Raw genomic sequence first — 16,772 nt, forward strand, 5'->3', positions numbered from 1 at the left:
AAATTATACTTAGTTTCTTAGTCACTTAAATTTATCAAAAGTTGTCTTAAATTACACTTTATAATCCTATAAAGCTTCTCATAATATTTAGAACTTTAATCTATATTCCTCTTAATTTTCCTATAGCTCTATGTAGATAAATCCTACACTACTTAAATCAACTAATACCCACTCTTATAATATGTGGCAAAGCCACAATTCACCAGAGGCTGAATAACCTCTTCAGCCCCTCTCTCTCTCACACGTAAGTCCCTTCTTCCTCTTCTTTCTTTATTTTCTTTCACCCCACGCACACAATCTTCTCTTCTTATTCCTTCTTCTTCTTCTTCTTTATTTTCTCCTCTGAATAGGCCAACTACAGCTGCCAATCATCTCCATTTCATGACCTGCAATCACCTTCTTCCACTCCATTCCTCTATAAATAGATGGTCATGGTTCTTTAGCTCTTCACACCATCAATTCCCTTCAATTTTCTCTCTCGTTACTCTGCCTCTTTCCTCTTCCTCACTTCTGACGCTTTTCCTTCCTCTATCTATCTCTTTATCTTCCTCATACGTTCCTAAACTCAGAAGCCATGAAGCTTTCCTCCCATGACAGCCACCATAATGTTCAAACATCACCAAATCTGTCTCTCTTTGATTATATCACAAAACATGTTCAAATCCCTCTAAAAAATTGATATTCATGTTCCTGGATGTCCAAATATGGGATCTGGAAACTTTGGCGAAGTTCTGGGCTCGTTTGGGCTGTTTTTGGGTTTTTGTTCTTCGCTGTTCATCGTGTTCTTCCTCACCACCGTGCAGTCCAGATTCCGGCAAGAATCATCAACTTAAAACGCGTTTTTCTACCTCGTCCGACCTCCGATTAAGACGATTCCAAAGCCTAAGTTCTTATGGAAGATAGGAGAATCTAACCATGTGCACAGATCCGACCACCGCCTCCTCCGGTCATCTTCTCCGGCAGACCTTCGCCGGAAAATTCATAACTTGCCCAGAAAAATTCCAGAACTTGTATTCTGTAAGTTCTCGATCTTCTGAGCTCATTTCTAACCTCAGATTCTTCATTAGATGATCAAAAACATGATTTATCTTACTCAGAATTTGTGCCTTTAGATTTTGAAGGAAAAGACTCAATTTCCTCCTTCTCGGCCTCACCATCTTCAAAGAGGAGATGATGATCACGAAATCACACCTCTGTCCTGTGAGTATGCTTATCTATGAGGTTGTTTCTGAAGTAAAAATTAATAAGAATCATGAAATAAGTGATTTTGGGCTAAAAACCTATGTTCAGCAACTTTGAATTGAGAATAGATTAAACTTAGATGAAGATTTAGGGGTTAAGTCAATAATAAAAGTTGTAGGAAAAAATATGAAGAAATTGATTCTGAAGTTAGATTTTGAAAAAGTTGAAAAGTGATTTTTGATAAGTGATTTTTGGGTGGTGATGATGGTTTTGGTGGGAGAGGAAGGAGGACGAGGAAGATGAATGAAATTTTTGGGGTTTGAAGATGAAGAAGATGGAAGGGTTTTAGAGATGAAAATATGAATTTTTAGGTTTTGAAATAATTATGAGGGGAGAAGGACTTAATTTGAAGGAATAAATTTTTGAGGGACCAAACTAGAAGTAAAAAAATCCACATGGCACCATTTTAGATAAAAAAAAATTTCAAGGACTTTAGATCTTTATATTTTTTTCAGGTACCATTTTATATTTATGTGTATAAGTTAGGGACAAAAACATATTTAACCATAAATAAATTGATTAATAAAATATAAAAATTTCAATTAATTATCTTGAATATGATTGGTCCATCTAGATCATGGGTTATTTAACCCAAATATTACCATGGGTCATTTAGACAACCCCTTATCAATAGTATACTAATTTTCACATAGCACTTCAGGAAGCATTTTCGGGCTTTCGTTGCACACGTCGCATGTTCTCCATTTCTACAATATGAGTTACATGAATTCAAATAAAACTAGATTTTTCACCCGTGCGTTGCACGGGGGAGCATATATCAAACAATTCATACTTTATAAACAAATAAGTATGAGTAGAAGAGCATACACCTGTATAGATTAAATCATGCTATGGTATTCTATTGAATAAACCATCAAATAAGAACAACTCCATTATGAAAAGGATTTGAGGTTATACACAGTGTCGCAATGAATGATATAAAAAATTGATAATAAATTAGCAAAATGATGTCTAGTTGATCCTGGCTATTCCTCAGGGAAAACTCCTCTAGCTATTTTTTCTTGGACCTGGCATTGTAAATGGAAAGGAATTAATTACTCCAGCTTACAATTAAATATCAAAGACATAAATCTCATTATATATTGTATAATAACATGAAATTCGATTTAAAAAAAGCATTTAACTTACTGAAGACGAAGATAGATAGACGTATTCAATCTACTACAACAATGTAACAATTAAGTTTAAACCTGCAAATAAAAAGATTAAAATAATGATAAATTATTTGCCTTCTAGATTTAAAATCAAAAATAGGATAAAGAGGGGAAAAAAAACTGACTTACCGATCAAATGTTATTGAAGACCTCTTCATATACAACATTCCGTGTACAGTTTGAGACAACTCCTTCGCTATCAATAATAAGGATTTTTAATCCTTTTCTAGACTTCACTCTTGAGAGAGCAACATAGAGTTGTCCGTGTGTAAACACTGGTCTAGGTAGATACAATCCCACATGAGATAATGACTGGCCTTGACTTTTGTTTATGGTCATTGCGAAACTTGTAGTTATTGGAAATTGCCTTCGTTGGAATTTGAAAGGAAGTCCGGAGTCAGAAGGTGTTAATGACATCCTGGCAATGTAAACTTTTTCCGCTGAATCTGAAGAAGTTGAACCTGTTAACAAAGAAGCTACTATGATGTGATCAGTCAAATCCGTCACAATCAGTCGAGTTCCATTACATAATCCAGCAGACGGATCTATATTCCGAAGAAGCATTATAGGAACTCCAACTTTCAATATAAGTCTATGGTTTGGAATCCCAGAGCACTTTACATCATTCAAGAATTCTGAAGTGAACCATTCTGCATCAATCTCTGAATCTTCATCAGATCTACATGGCGTATCATAACTCAAGTACTCTCTCTCCTCTCCAGGGATCATTGACATCATGTAGTTATTGATGTGTTCTACACTGTCAAGAGTAGGAGCTAGTATTGCCCTTTCTTCAAAGAAGGAATAGTTTTTCAGATTAGCCACAAAGTTCGGATAAGCAAAATTAACTAAAGAAAGTAGCGGATCAGCACATTGACCAATCAATAAATCTTGTGGAATTTCAATTATTGATTCTTCATCATCAATTGTCTTTGCTTTTCCATCCCCCACTTGAAGAATCCATTCAGCAAATTCCTTAATTTCTTCAGCAGAAGCAGAGGAAGATGCATTTTGTAATCTCATGTTGGTGGTTAACTTGAATACTTTGCAAAACTTCCATAAATAAGAAGAGTTGATAGCAGAACTTACAATTTCAAAACGACTACCTTTTGATATGACAGGAAGAATTTGTCTAAAGTCTCCACCCAACACCACTACTTTTCCACCAAATGGTTTCTCATAACCATAGGTTGCTTCAGTTTTCATTATGTCATTCAAGGTTCGGTCTAAAGCTTCAAAACAAAGCTTACTTAACATAGGAGCTTCATCCCATATGATTAAACTTGCTTTCTGAAGTAGCTCAGCTTTGTGGGATCCTTGACGAATGTTACACGTTGACAACTCCTTGATAGAAATAGGAATAGCGAATCTAGAATGAGCTGTACTCCCTCCAGGTAATAACAATGAAGCTATGCCACTTGATGCTACATTTAAAACAATCAGTCCTTTGGAACGTAGAGCAGCAGATAAAGTCTTCCACAGGAATGTTTTTCCTGTTCCTCCAAAACCATAAAGAAAAAAGAATCCCCCATTATTAGACAACACAGAATTCAATACCTGAGTGTATACATCATTTTGCTCTTCTGTGAGACGACTGACCAGCTCTTCATGGGCTTTGGACATTTCCTCCTTATTGTAATTAAGCTCGTCAATAACAAATTTGTTTCCAAAATTGAGACCTTCAGCAAATCTTGGAAATGGAAGAGTCGGATATTCTCTCAAGGACCTTCCATTGTTATATAACAACTTCTCGATTTCAATGAGGCATAAGTTCATTAGGTCGTCATCACTAATTTGAAGCCCTTCATAGAAGTGAAATGTAAAAAAATCAAACTTTATGATAAAAAATAAATAAATATAGTTTCTAAGAAGCTACTGTATAATGAAAAAAATCAATTAAACTACTTTTACATTTAACAATATGATTCCCATGTTGCCGTTATAACACAACTATCCTAGTTTTAAATTATGTGATTTAAATTCTTAACTTACATTAACATTAAAGTAATGGATCTGTTGAATGAAGAAAATTATTCAAACTTATATAAAACACTCAATAATGAAGTAAAATACCTGGAATGTTAAGCTCCTTTCTTCTGTCATATAGAATTCCATCACTCAATAGTCTCCATGTTTGTTCCCATACATGTTTTGGACGGCTGAAATTGTTTGAGCTCAACAATCTAACAAACAACTTCCTCAAATGAACTCCAGTGCCGAAAAAACTGACATCTTTTATCCCATCTATATATTCTCGGTCATCTTCCATGAAACCTAAAGCTTCGCAAGCATCGTGGAATGTGGGATAAACAACTCCTTTCACTGTCCTTATGCTTTCAAAACTTTCACATCCTCTTTGCACTGTCAACAGAACTCTCATATAATAAACTTCTCCCAAACCAGGAGCTATATATTGAAGGCGGCCTAGAGAGAGACCTCTTTTTCTTGGAACCCATTCTTGAGAACTTTTCTTATAGACAAACTTGGAAGGAAATTCAGCGTATGTCAAGTTCTTTCCCTCTGTGTATTTTTTATTAGCAGTCATCCAAGCCAAAAATTGGGTCTCCTTGCTTGAGCATTTTTCAATCACATTTTCCAAGTCGTCATCATCGTCAAATAGAACAGATTGTTGGTTTGGAAGATGGAATCCTAAACGCAAAACTGCAGGCCACCTGTCATGAATATCAAATTTAAAAGACCTCCATGCTGCTTCACATGGAGTTATATACCTGAAACAATAAAAAACAAACAAATTAAAATCTTTCAATAAAGAAAAAAAAAAGAAAAAAAAACTGAATTAGACTTAAAACTTATGTAATTACCTGCAATCATAGTATTGCTTAATCTCATCTTCAACTTGATCTTTGGAAGAATTATGACCATTCGAAGATATTTTAACATTCACTCTATCAGGCCCTTTATTGATATATTTAAACAGGTATATGTTATTTAACCCAAATATTACCATGGGTCATTTAGACAACCCCTTATCAATAGTATACTAATTTTCACATAGCACTTCAGGAAGCATTTTCGGGCTTTCGTTGCACACGTCGCATGTTCTCCATTTCTACAATATGAGTTACATGAATTCAAATAAAATGCATTTTAAAAAAAATTGCACGACATTATCAATAATTTCTATATATGCTTTAGGATTCAAACGTAGTCTTTAATAGGTATACTGGTATAGAGATTCCATTGATTTAATTTTTAAACCTTCTCTAGTTCTCTTACACTAATAGTCGCAAGAATTAATGTGTTTTAATATAAAAATACGTAACTTAAGGAGCCGGCAATGGAAGCATAAGCACAATTGGGAGTATGTTATAGGATTTAAACGTAGTTCTTAAATATGTATAGACTCCATGGGTTCAATTTTTAAGGGGGCGTTTGTTTCAAGGTTTGAGATCACATTCCCGGGAATAACATTCCCAGGAATATGATTACCGGGTATGTTATTTCTGGGTAAATTTTATAAATGTGTTTGGTAAGTATTTTGTATTCCTGGGAACATTTTAAAATTTTCTTAATTTAAAAATTAAAAAAACTTAAAAATAAAGGTAAAAATGATAAATTGTGGGAGAAGTGGGAAGTTACATTCATCTTTCCCATGGGAATGTAAGATTCCCAACCTTTTTCATGGGAATCAATAGGAAGGAAATCATGGGAATTGTGGAAGTTATTTTATTCCCGGGAATGATTGATACCCAGGAATCATAGTTTCCAATCTTGTAACAAACGCAGGAATGTTCATTCCCAACCTTCATATTCCCGGAAATCTCTTTCCAAATCTTGAAACAAACGCCTCCTAAGCCTTTTCTTACATTAACAGCCGCAATGACTTTAAATTTTTCACAGTTCCAATCAGTACTAAAATTCATGTACCTTCTCTCAGGAATTCAAAATTAATTTTAAGGTTCCAAATCCCTTAATTTTTGTAACCCGCTTCCTAAATTTAGATGAGATTTCATTTTTTTATATATACGTGTATATATATATATATATATATATATATCTTCTTATGTTCATTTTGACTCACCATATCTACATTATCTGTTGACTTTTCCTAATAGTTCCAGGTTGAACTGTCGCGTGCCGCCTCATTCTCCATGGATGATTTTCTCCACTATGGCGGTGATCTCCACAGACAACCTATGGTGTGCACAAGCATGTTCTTCAACTCTTTAGCTTTATCTCATCTGATTTTATACTCTTATTGTTCCCTGATTAATTTTTATTTTTGTAGGTTTAATTGTTATTGGATTGATGTAAAGAGTCGTCCAAGTGTTCATATTCAATGGGATCTACAATATCATTTTTGTTTTTGAAAAAGCAATGCTCGAGGATTTAGAAACAGTTGCTGGGTGGAAAATAAAATCCACTAAATCATGCTTCCAAGCGTTGGTCGCATTGTCAATTCAAGTTCTTACTGAATTGTCACTTTCTAGCCAGTTCCATTGTGGACAATGGTGGGCCTGCAGGTGGGTCTTTAACATACAATTCAAAATGTAGCATTAATCCAGGAGGTCTTTGTTGCTCACGAGGCAATTGAGGCAAATATATAAGCAATATTTGCATTTGGAGGAGTAGTTTAATTTCACGCAATTATATAATATATATGCTAATTAAGTTGACACTGTGCTCAAAGCCATTTATATTTGCTAAAAACTAATATTCCCACTAATATTTCCATGATAAAAACGAATACAATAGTGATAACTAGGATATACCATAATTCATTCGTAATTATAATTCACGAGAAAATAGTTTATGCACCTGCCTGCGTAAACTTCTTTATAGAACATTTAATTGACTTTTTGACACACTTCAGAATTTTATTTCTATTATTAATTGAAAATTAGAAAGAAATGTCATTGTTTGGTTTCATTTGACATTATGTTATTGGATGTCATACCAGTAATCTCTTAATCGATTAATTCAAACTAAAATACATCTTTTAATTTAGATTTGGGATAGAATTAAACTAAAATGCAAACTGATGTTTCTAATAGCTATAGACTCTGGAGACGATGAATGAATGAAAGTGCGTACGTACATTCAACACGAAGGAATACAATAGCAGATTCTTCTAAAAAAACTAAACCAAAACAAAGTTTATATACCAGGCCAGGAAATTAGATAATTGAAGACAGAAATGAATTCGATCACGATGAGTCTTTGGCTTTACATTAACTTGATCTTTTAGAAGAAAAAGCATCTCCGTGTTTCATGATCCAGAATCTCTCAATTTCTTCGGCTTTTCGACCTGGAATGCGACCTGCTATCAAATGCCACCTGTTCCATTGTCCATGGAGAAGTTAAATATTAATAATATAATATAAATTACTACTTAATTATAACACCAAGATCTTTCATATCTATTTAACACTTGGCTAATTATTTTTACACCAACACACACACACACACATACAGAACTTTCTGTTAATTATAATTATTAGGGAGTTTTGGTTGTTTTTAGAAACAAAATGCAAAGGGTTATAATGATGAGGTCTGTGAAAAGTATAAAACTTTTGACAATGGTTAAGAACTTGCAATAGAGAGTTGCAGAGAATATATATAGCTGGAGAGGTTACCTATCTCCGACTAGCCCGTACATCCTGCGTATGAGGTCTTCCTCTTCCTCGCTCATTTCAATGAATTCCCACTCATTGCTGCTCACTTCTGCACAAGTTAACATATCATGATGAGAGCCGAACAACTACTCAAATTGCACACAAGAAAAGAATAGCACCATCATAATAAATGAATGACTAAATATATACCTTCTGATGTTGTAGAGGAGTTTGTGGAGGTCGACTTTGCCTTGTTCCGGGGACGCTTATCCATTTATGTGTCTAGCTTGTTATAGAAACACAGAGGAGGAGGAGCTGAGGGTACAACACAGAATAATTATGAGATGTTTCAAACGTTTGGTAACATGAAAAATATATATACAAGGTTTTGTACGGGTCAGTCAAACTAATAATGTTAATGTATCAATTCCTCCATTTCATACACGATATTCTATTTTTATATGTTTTCATGTAACTTTAATACAATTTCTTACTTTATTGCTTTTTCCTTTTCCAATTGCTTGCTTTATCAACCATCTTCCTGTCTTCTAGAAGATATAATACAGCTACAGCGACCTTAATTCTGACTTTCTTTAATTAATATTCCATGATTTCCATCATATGAAGATATTAGTTAATTAAGTGCTTTTTTTAATATTTTCACCTTAAACAAAGGCAGCTTGCTGTTTGGTCCGGTGGTCACGGACAATAAATTGATTAAATTCAGTTAGATAATTTACCAATATTAATATGTAATCATTTATGCCAGCCAAAATCCCATAATAGAACAGATAATAACTCCTCTCCTCAATCTGCTTCTAGAAGGGACTAATATCAATAATCAATATGTTAGATTGTATGTCTGAGGGTAGAAACGTCAATGTAAACTAAAAAGTTCTAAAAATAATTAAATTCCGGTGACTTCTTGGTGGATGCCGGCTGGTACAAACGCTCGATCTCACTTCACAAAATTCTGAGTTTGACTTTTAGATACTTCGTTTTTTGGTTTGCCACATTTTGTCCTTTTAAAAAAATTTGTACTAGGTTGCAGTCTTCAATCATGATTTTTTTTTTTTAGAAAATCAAAATTGTAGATAGATGTGGGAGTAGGTTAGCTAGGCAGCCATCATGGCTTGGTCTTGCCTGTTTATCAGAAATGCCATGCTTAGGATTTTTTAAAAACATTAATTAAGCTTAGATTATCAAAAAAAACTTTAATCACTAGATAAATTGATCTCATAGAAATTAAACTCTTTACATAATATTATTTTTATTAACAGTATAAATAAATAGAAATGCAATAGAATATAGATAGACTTATTAGGATGTTGACTTATTAATTTATGTAAGAAGATATTTTGACTATTTTCTATATTAAATAAATTTGTATACAAACAAATAAGTCTGTCCAAACTTTCTAAAAAAAGGCCAAATCAAGCCTAAATGTTTATGACAGACTATAGATCATGCTAGACTGCAAAATCAAAATGAAGTTCGACATGGGTCGCCCAAAACCTGGTTTGATTCGTGTCGTTGAATTTAACTATAATGTGTACTTCCTTGAAGGCTTTACTAATCGCAACTCAGGTAGAGTCTGATGGATTGCAAAATGAAGCGGTTGTTTAAAAAGGAAATATATACTACTGCTTGGAAAGCTAAGCTGATTCACTTGTTTCTGAGATTTAAGGTGTCTGTATGATTTTCTTTAATTGATTACCTGTATCAGCATGAGTGAGCAAGTTTTGTCCTTAATTGCTTATTTGTTTATGCCTTGCAGAATCACTGCTTGAGATTTTAGTCTCATTGATGTGAGTTTTACTATTGTAAGTGTTGTTGGACAATCTTTGCATATCAATCTAATCTCTGTTGAAAAAAAAAAATACAATGAGAATAAAAAAACAAATTAGTAAACCACGTTATTAAAGCGCTAATGACGTAATGGTCGTGCTTTCAGCAGATAACGAATCTAATTATAATATTTGGACAAAATGGACATTTAATGTTATTATAACGAGGACCCACTACAGCCAACGATATGTATGAGGCACAATTTAGTAGTAGTACTAAGTAACTCATAATCTAATTCTAGAAACTTTGTTTCATAATGGTCTGATATGGGCGAACCTAATTGTTATGTAATTGGGTTAACCAATATTCTGTACTTAATGGGCCGGATCACCCATGATCCTTCCGGATTAAAAATCCAAGCTATAAATAAAGGCACCACTCAAGCGGTGAGGGGACCTATCATTTTCACGCATTTTACTCACTTTGTTTACTTTCGCTTGCTCTCTAAATTGGTTAGCCTTAGTCTGTGATTCTATACCGGAACATTGGCGCCCACCGTGGGGCCGAAGGATACTTTCCTAGGCTTCGTTTTTCACCACGATGGTGACTCGATTCGGGGCGAACGGAGAGAGGAATCATGTTCAACAAAATGATGTTCCTCCTGATGTTCTTCAGCGGATCATGGACGATCTCAATGAACTTCGTCAACATAATCAACAGTTACAAAATCAACTTACTGATCTCAATCAGACTCAGGGTTTACGAGAGGGCGATCGAAGAATGGCTGAGACGGTGGTGGACTTTCAACCTTTCACAGAGGAAATAGCGAATACCGCCGTCCCAGACAATTTGAAGACGTTGAAGCTTGATTCTTACTATGGCGATTCAGATCCAAAGGACCATTTAGTGTATTTCAACACGAAAATGGTCATTGTAGGCGCATCAGACGCGTTGAAGTGCAAAATGTTACCCTCAACTTTTAAGAAATCGGCGATGATTTGGTTTACAACTCTACCGTCAAGGTCAATTGTCAATTTCACAGAATTATCTACAAAATTCTTGTCTCAGTTTTCTACCAGTCGTGCACAAAAAGTAACTCCGGCGACATTATTTAATGTTCGTCAAGGACCAAATGAGACTTTGCAGTCTTACATGGGGCGTTTCAATCAATTATCTGTTCATTTGGAGGATAAAATGCCGGAAATTTGCATTGCAGCTTTTGAATTGGGCTTGAAGCCGGGTGGTTTGAACAGTAATTTGAGTAGAAAACCTGTGGAGACAATGGCGCATTTACGCGAAAGGGTACAAGGATACATTAGGGAGGAGCAGAGTGATCAGATCAAGAACAACCGCCCGAATGTCGCGGTTCCAGGGCAGAAGCAGCAGTTTGAGGCGAAGAAGGGAGCGGTTGCAGATCAATATTCGAAGGGATGGACCGAACGTGGCAACGCAGGGTATAATAATCGTAACCGTTATGACGGCCGATTTGATAACCGTTCTAATTTCAAAAATCGTGCTCAACCGTATGGAGTGCGTGGGCCAGGACATTCGATGACGTGGACTCGGAACCAAAATGATCGTGCAGTACCTTTGGCGGTTAATTTGACTGAAGCTTTGCACACGTGTTTGGAGGCGAATGTTATTCGTTTTCCACGGCAGCCAAAGCCGTCAACGGGTTATGTGGATAAGAAGAAGTGGTGTGAGTATCATAGGATTTCGGGACATAATACTGACGATTGTTTCACGCTGAAGAAAGAGATAGATAAATTGGTGAAGGCTGGATGTGTGAAACAGCTTGAAGGACGAAGCAATTCTGATGAGGCAGGCACTTCAGTAAGGCGAACTGAAGATGGAAAAGAAATTGAGAGCGATGGTCAAGATAGGCAATCGGAGGGAAAAGCAAAGGGGCGGATTCATTCTATTTTCGGTGGATTTCGCGGTGGAGGAATGACTAACTCAGCTCGTAAGAGGTACGTCCATTCCATTAATGCTGTTTATTCTAACGATTGGGGAAGTTGGGCAACCAATCAACCCGATATAACGTTTACTGTGCGAGATTTTGAGGGAGTACAACCTCACGAAGACGATCCAATTGTTGTAATGCTGAGGATTGCTGATTATGAAATTGAGAGGGTACTTCTGGATCAAGGAAGCTCGGCGGATTTGATTTATGGTGACGCTTTTGAAAAGTTGGGGCTAAATGAATCTGATTTATTGCCTTATGATGGTTCTTTGGTGGGTTTTTCTAGAGAAAAAGTATTTGTTCGAGGGTATGTGGAATTGAAGACTGTCTTTGGAGAAGGGAAGAATGCGGAGACATTTGCTATTAAGTTTTTGGTAGTAAAATGTACTTCGCCGTACAATGTAGTCATTGGGAGGCCATCACTAAACAGATTGGGAGCGATCATTTCTACAAGACACTTAACAGCGAAGTATCCATTTAGCAAAGGAGGAGTTGGAGTTTTAAAGGCTGATCAAATGGTTGCTCGAAAGTGTTATTCAGAAAGCTTCAAGCAGTATGGGCACATGGGAAAGAAGGCAGTGAAAGAGGGGCATCGAGTCTATGAGGTGGATATAGAACAGTCAGATATTATTTTGGATCCTCGAGAAGGATTCATTGAGCACAAGATGAAATCAGAAGAGGAAACTAAGGCGATCCAGATTGGTGAGCGAAATTTGAAAGTTGGTGTCAATTTAACTACAAGTCAGGTAAACAGGTTAGTAAAGTTGTTATCTGAGAATATGGATTTATTTGCATGGAGTGCAAAGGATCTACCAGGAATCGATCCGGAATTTATATGTCACAAATTGGCTTTAAATCCCGGGGTGAAACCTATTGTTCAGTTCAAAAGAAAGATGGGCGAAGAAAAGGCAGAGGCAGTAAAGGTGGAAACAAATAAGTTACTGGAAGCTGGATTCATAAGGGAGGTTAAGTATCCAACTTGGTTGGCGAATGTTGTAATGGTGAAGAAGGCTAATGGAAAGTGGCGAATGTGCACGGATTATACAGATTTGAACAAGCATTGTCCTAAGGATTCTTATCCTTTACCGAATATTGATAAGCTTGTTGATAGGGCGTCGGGATTTGGAATGCTTAGCCTCATGGATGCATATTCAGGGTATCATCAGATAAGAATGTACCAGCCCGATGAAGAGAAGACAGTTTTTATGACAAATCAGGCGAACTATTGTTATCAGACCATGCCATTTGGGCTGAAGAATGCAGGAGCAACATACCAAAGGCTGATGGATAAGGTGTTTGACAAGCAGGTGGGGCGGATCATGGAGATTTATGTAGATGACATGGTGGTCAAATCAGAGGAAATGATGGCACACTGTTCTTATCTCGAAGAGGCGTTTGGCGAGCTAAGAAAGCATAACATGAGACTTAATCCAGAAAAGTGTTCGTTTGGAATTCAAAGTGGAAAGTTTTTGGGTTTTATGATCACAAGGAGAGGAATTGAGGCGAATCCTGATAAGTGTAAGGCGATACTTAATATGCAGAGTCCAACCTCAGTTAAAGATGTGCAGAAATTAACAGGAAGGATAGCAGCTTTATCTAGGTTTCTTCCGTGTTCTGGGGAAAAATCAGCACCATTTTTTCAATGCTTAAGGAAGAACAAAACTTTTCAGTGGTCTGAAGAATGTGAAAGGGCGTTCCAAAGTTTGAAGGATCATTTATCCAGGCCACCAATTTTAGCCAAACCAATTCCAGGTATTTCATTATCAATGTTTATTTCCATATCTGATAATGCAGTTAGTTCAGTCTTGTTGCAAGAGAATAAAGATGATATGAGGATCATATATTTTGTGAGTCATGCTCTTCAAGGAGCCGAAGTTAGATACCAGAAAATTGAAAAGGCTGCATTAGCTTTAATTATATCCGCCAGGAAATTAAGACCTTATTTTCAAGGCTTTCCAATTGTGGTAAAAACTGATTTGCCACTTCGCCAAGTTTTGCAAAAGCCTGATCTGGCTGGAAGAATGGTTTCCTGGGCTGTTGAGTTGTCAGAATTTGAAATCACTTTTGACAGGAAAGGTCTGGTTAAAGTACAGGTATTAGTGGATTTTGTCAATGAAATGTCTTCAAGTGAGAAAACTATGGAAGTTGGCGAATGGAGTTTGTCTGTAGATGGTTCATCTAATGTTAAGGGAAGTGGAGCCGGAATAATCCTAGAAGGACCAGGAGGCGTGACAGTTGAGCAGTCACTCAAGTTTGACTTCAAAGCAAGCAATAATCAGGCAGAGTATGAAGCTATAATTGCAGGTTTGAAGTTGGCGATCGAGATGGGGGTTAAGAGCATAATGATTAAAACAGACTCTCAAATAGTTTCCAGGCAAATTCAGGGTGAATATCAGGCGAGGGATGCACAGCTGGCTAAGTATTTATTGAAAGCTCAGGGATTGATAAAGCAGATAGGCACGGTGCAGGTCAATTATGTTCCGCGGGAGGAAAATACAAGGGCGGATATTCTGTCAAAGTTGGCAAGCACCTAGAAGCCGGGGAACAATAAGTCAGTCATCCAGGAAGTTTTAAGCAGCCCGAGTATCGAAGAGGATGAGACAATGATGGTGTTAACTTTAACAGATTCAGATTGGATGGGGCGTATCAAAAAGTGTTTGGAGGCAGAGGGCTCAGATGTGTTGACATTTTCTAAGGATCAAATTCGCGAGGCAAGTCGTTACACATTGCTGGGAGATCAATTGTACAGAAGAGGGATTGGAGTGCCTTTATTGAGATGTGTCTCTAAAAATGAGGCGAGAAGAATCATGTTTGAGGTTCATGAAGGTGTGTGTGCAAGTCATGTGGGGGGCAGATCTTTGGCGGCGAAAGTGCTCAGAGCAGGGTTCTATTTGCCAACTTTACGAGGGGACTGTATGGAATATGTGAAGAAGTGTGATAAATGTCAAATTTATGCAGATTTACATAAGGCGCCGCCTGAAACTCTTAGCTCAATGAGTTCATCATGGCCATTTGCAATGTGGGGGGTGGATATTCTGGGACCGTTCACTCCAGTAGGTTCTCAGATCAGATTTATTTTGGTTGCGGTAGACTATTTTACTAAGTGGATTGAGGCAGAATCAATGGCGAAAATAACAGCAGAGAAAGTCAAAAAGTTTTATTGGAGAAAATTGATTTGCAGATTTGGCGTTCCAGCAACTATCGTCTCAGACAATGGAACACAGTTCACTAGCTGGAGTGTGAAGGATTTTTGTGCAGAAATGGGAATTGAGATGCGCTTCGCCTCAGTTGAGCATCCTCAGACAAATGGTCAAGTAGAGTCAGCGAATAAAGTCATTCTCAATGGAATTAGAAAGCGTCTAGGCGAAGCTAAAGGATTGTGGGCAGAAGAGTTAATCACAGTCATTTGGGCGTACAATACTACTCCTCAGTCAACTACTGGCGAATCGCCTTTTAAGTTGACTTACGGGGTAGATGCTATGATCCCAGCAGAATTGCAAGATGTAACTTTCAGGGTGGCAACTTATAATGAAGAGCAGAATGACATGAATAGATTGGTTGATCTCAATTTAGCAGAGGAAACGCAAGCAGAAGTTCGTTTGAGGCAAGCAATGGTAAAGCAGAGGTCGGAGAGGCGATACAATTCTAGAGTGGTTCCGAGGAAAATGAAAGTTGGAGATTTGGTTCTGCGTAGGAAGGCGAAGGGGCCTGATGATTCGAAGTTATAACCTAATTGGGAAGGACCTTATAGGATTCTGCGAGAGCTTGGTCAAGGGGCGTATCATTTGGAGGAGTTATCGGGGCGAAGGGTCCCAAGGGCTTGGAATGCACAACATCTCCGTTACTATTACAGTTGAAGTGCAGGGTGTTTCGTCAGTTTGTTTTGTGTTGTACAGTTTGGTTTAGTGTATGTTTCTCCAAGACCATGTTTCGTTGTTTCAGTTTGTGTGTGTCGAAGTCTATGTTTGTTGGTTGTATCGTTTAAGACTATGTTTGTTGTGTAAGACTAAATCTGATGCACTCTTTTCTCTACCCCAGGCGGGAGAGTTTTTAACGAGGCATCAGTTATTAATGAATAACAGGTATGCACTCTTTTCTCTACTCCAGGCGGGAGAGTTTTTAACGAGGCATAACCTTTTTAAAATGATCAAGGGCGTATCATTTTACTTATTTCTTTTACCCATAGCGGAAACTTATCAACTAAGGTCTATCAATTGGGCGACGTCAGACAATTGAGAAAAAAGTAAGTCTCTTAAAACAAGAGCATTCGACCACGAATTCATAAGCACAGTCTTAAATTGGATTTAAGCTTGTCCAAACTAAGCACAAGTCTCCACGCGAGCATACTAATGAAATCAAATATGTTGACTTTGATTTCCATGAGTAACTATGTCAAAAATGAAAAATTTGACTAAGTTATGTACACAAAGGCCTTATGATTCCAAAGTAGTTGATTAAGTTTAAACTTTACAACATTTAAAGAGATTCACTCAAGAGTATTTTACTATGTACAGTAAAATGAGAGGGTAACGTACTCAACTAAATGACGAAGACGGACTGATTACACACCACTGTTGACAGTAGTCAGTTGGGTAAGGTCAGCTTTTATCTTCTCATTTTCTCCAGTCAGTGTTTGAATGGAAGTGTTGTTTTCCTCAATAGTTTTCTTCAAGTTTCCAACCTCCGAAGCCAGATCCGCGGCTTTCTTGTCAGTAGCCTTTTTGGATTTTTCCAAAAGCTTCAATGTGGCTCTCATCTTCTCAACTTCTTTTTCTTTTTCTTCGATGAGCTTGGCGCTTGAAAGGCCATCAAATCCAGCAGATTCAAGATCAATCATCTTGGAAATTGCAGCAATTTCCAAACCTTTCGTCATCATGGCTTGACAAGCCTCCTTCAATCCGATCTTCCTCATTTTTTCACGGTCCGCCTCAAAAACCAAATTCGTTTCCACCAAAGAGTTGAAGTCAATCTTCGAGTCCCATAGTGAAGTTACTTCGTTGGAAGTTAACTCTTCAAACTCCTTTAACA

General features: G+C 36.9%; 2 protein-coding genes across 2 annotated transcripts; both read right to left on the reverse strand.

The window, feature by feature from the left end:
- Nucleotides 1-2,549: 2,549 nt before the first annotated feature.
- Nucleotides 2,550-6,055, reverse strand: LOC130741240 (uncharacterized). Its single transcript, XM_057594085.1, has 2 exons — nucleotides 4,491-6,055; nucleotides 2,550-4,219 (listed from the first exon to the last, which is right to left on the reverse strand). Exons 1-2 carry the CDS (start codon nucleotides 4,960-4,962, stop codon nucleotides 2,550-2,552), a joined length of 2,142 nt encoding a protein of 713 aa, XP_057450068.1. The 5' UTR covers nucleotides 4,963-6,055.
- A 1,400-nt stretch (nucleotides 6,056-7,455) lies between these two features.
- Nucleotides 7,456-8,394, reverse strand: LOC130741241 (MYB-like transcription factor ETC3). The gene is made up of 3 exons (XM_057594086.1): nucleotides 8,204-8,394; nucleotides 8,015-8,102; nucleotides 7,456-7,715 (listed from the first exon to the last, which is right to left on the reverse strand). Exons 1-3 carry the CDS (start codon nucleotides 8,265-8,267, stop codon nucleotides 7,610-7,612), a joined length of 258 nt encoding a protein of 85 aa, XP_057450069.1. The 5' UTR covers nucleotides 8,268-8,394; the 3' UTR covers nucleotides 7,456-7,609.
- Nucleotides 8,395-16,772: the final 8,378 nt, after the last annotated feature.

This window comes from Lotus japonicus, chromosome 2, assembly GCF_012489685.1.
Source record: "Lotus japonicus ecotype B-129 chromosome 2, LjGifu_v1.2".
NCBI lineage: Eukaryota > Viridiplantae > Streptophyta > Magnoliopsida > Fabales > Fabaceae > Lotus > Lotus japonicus.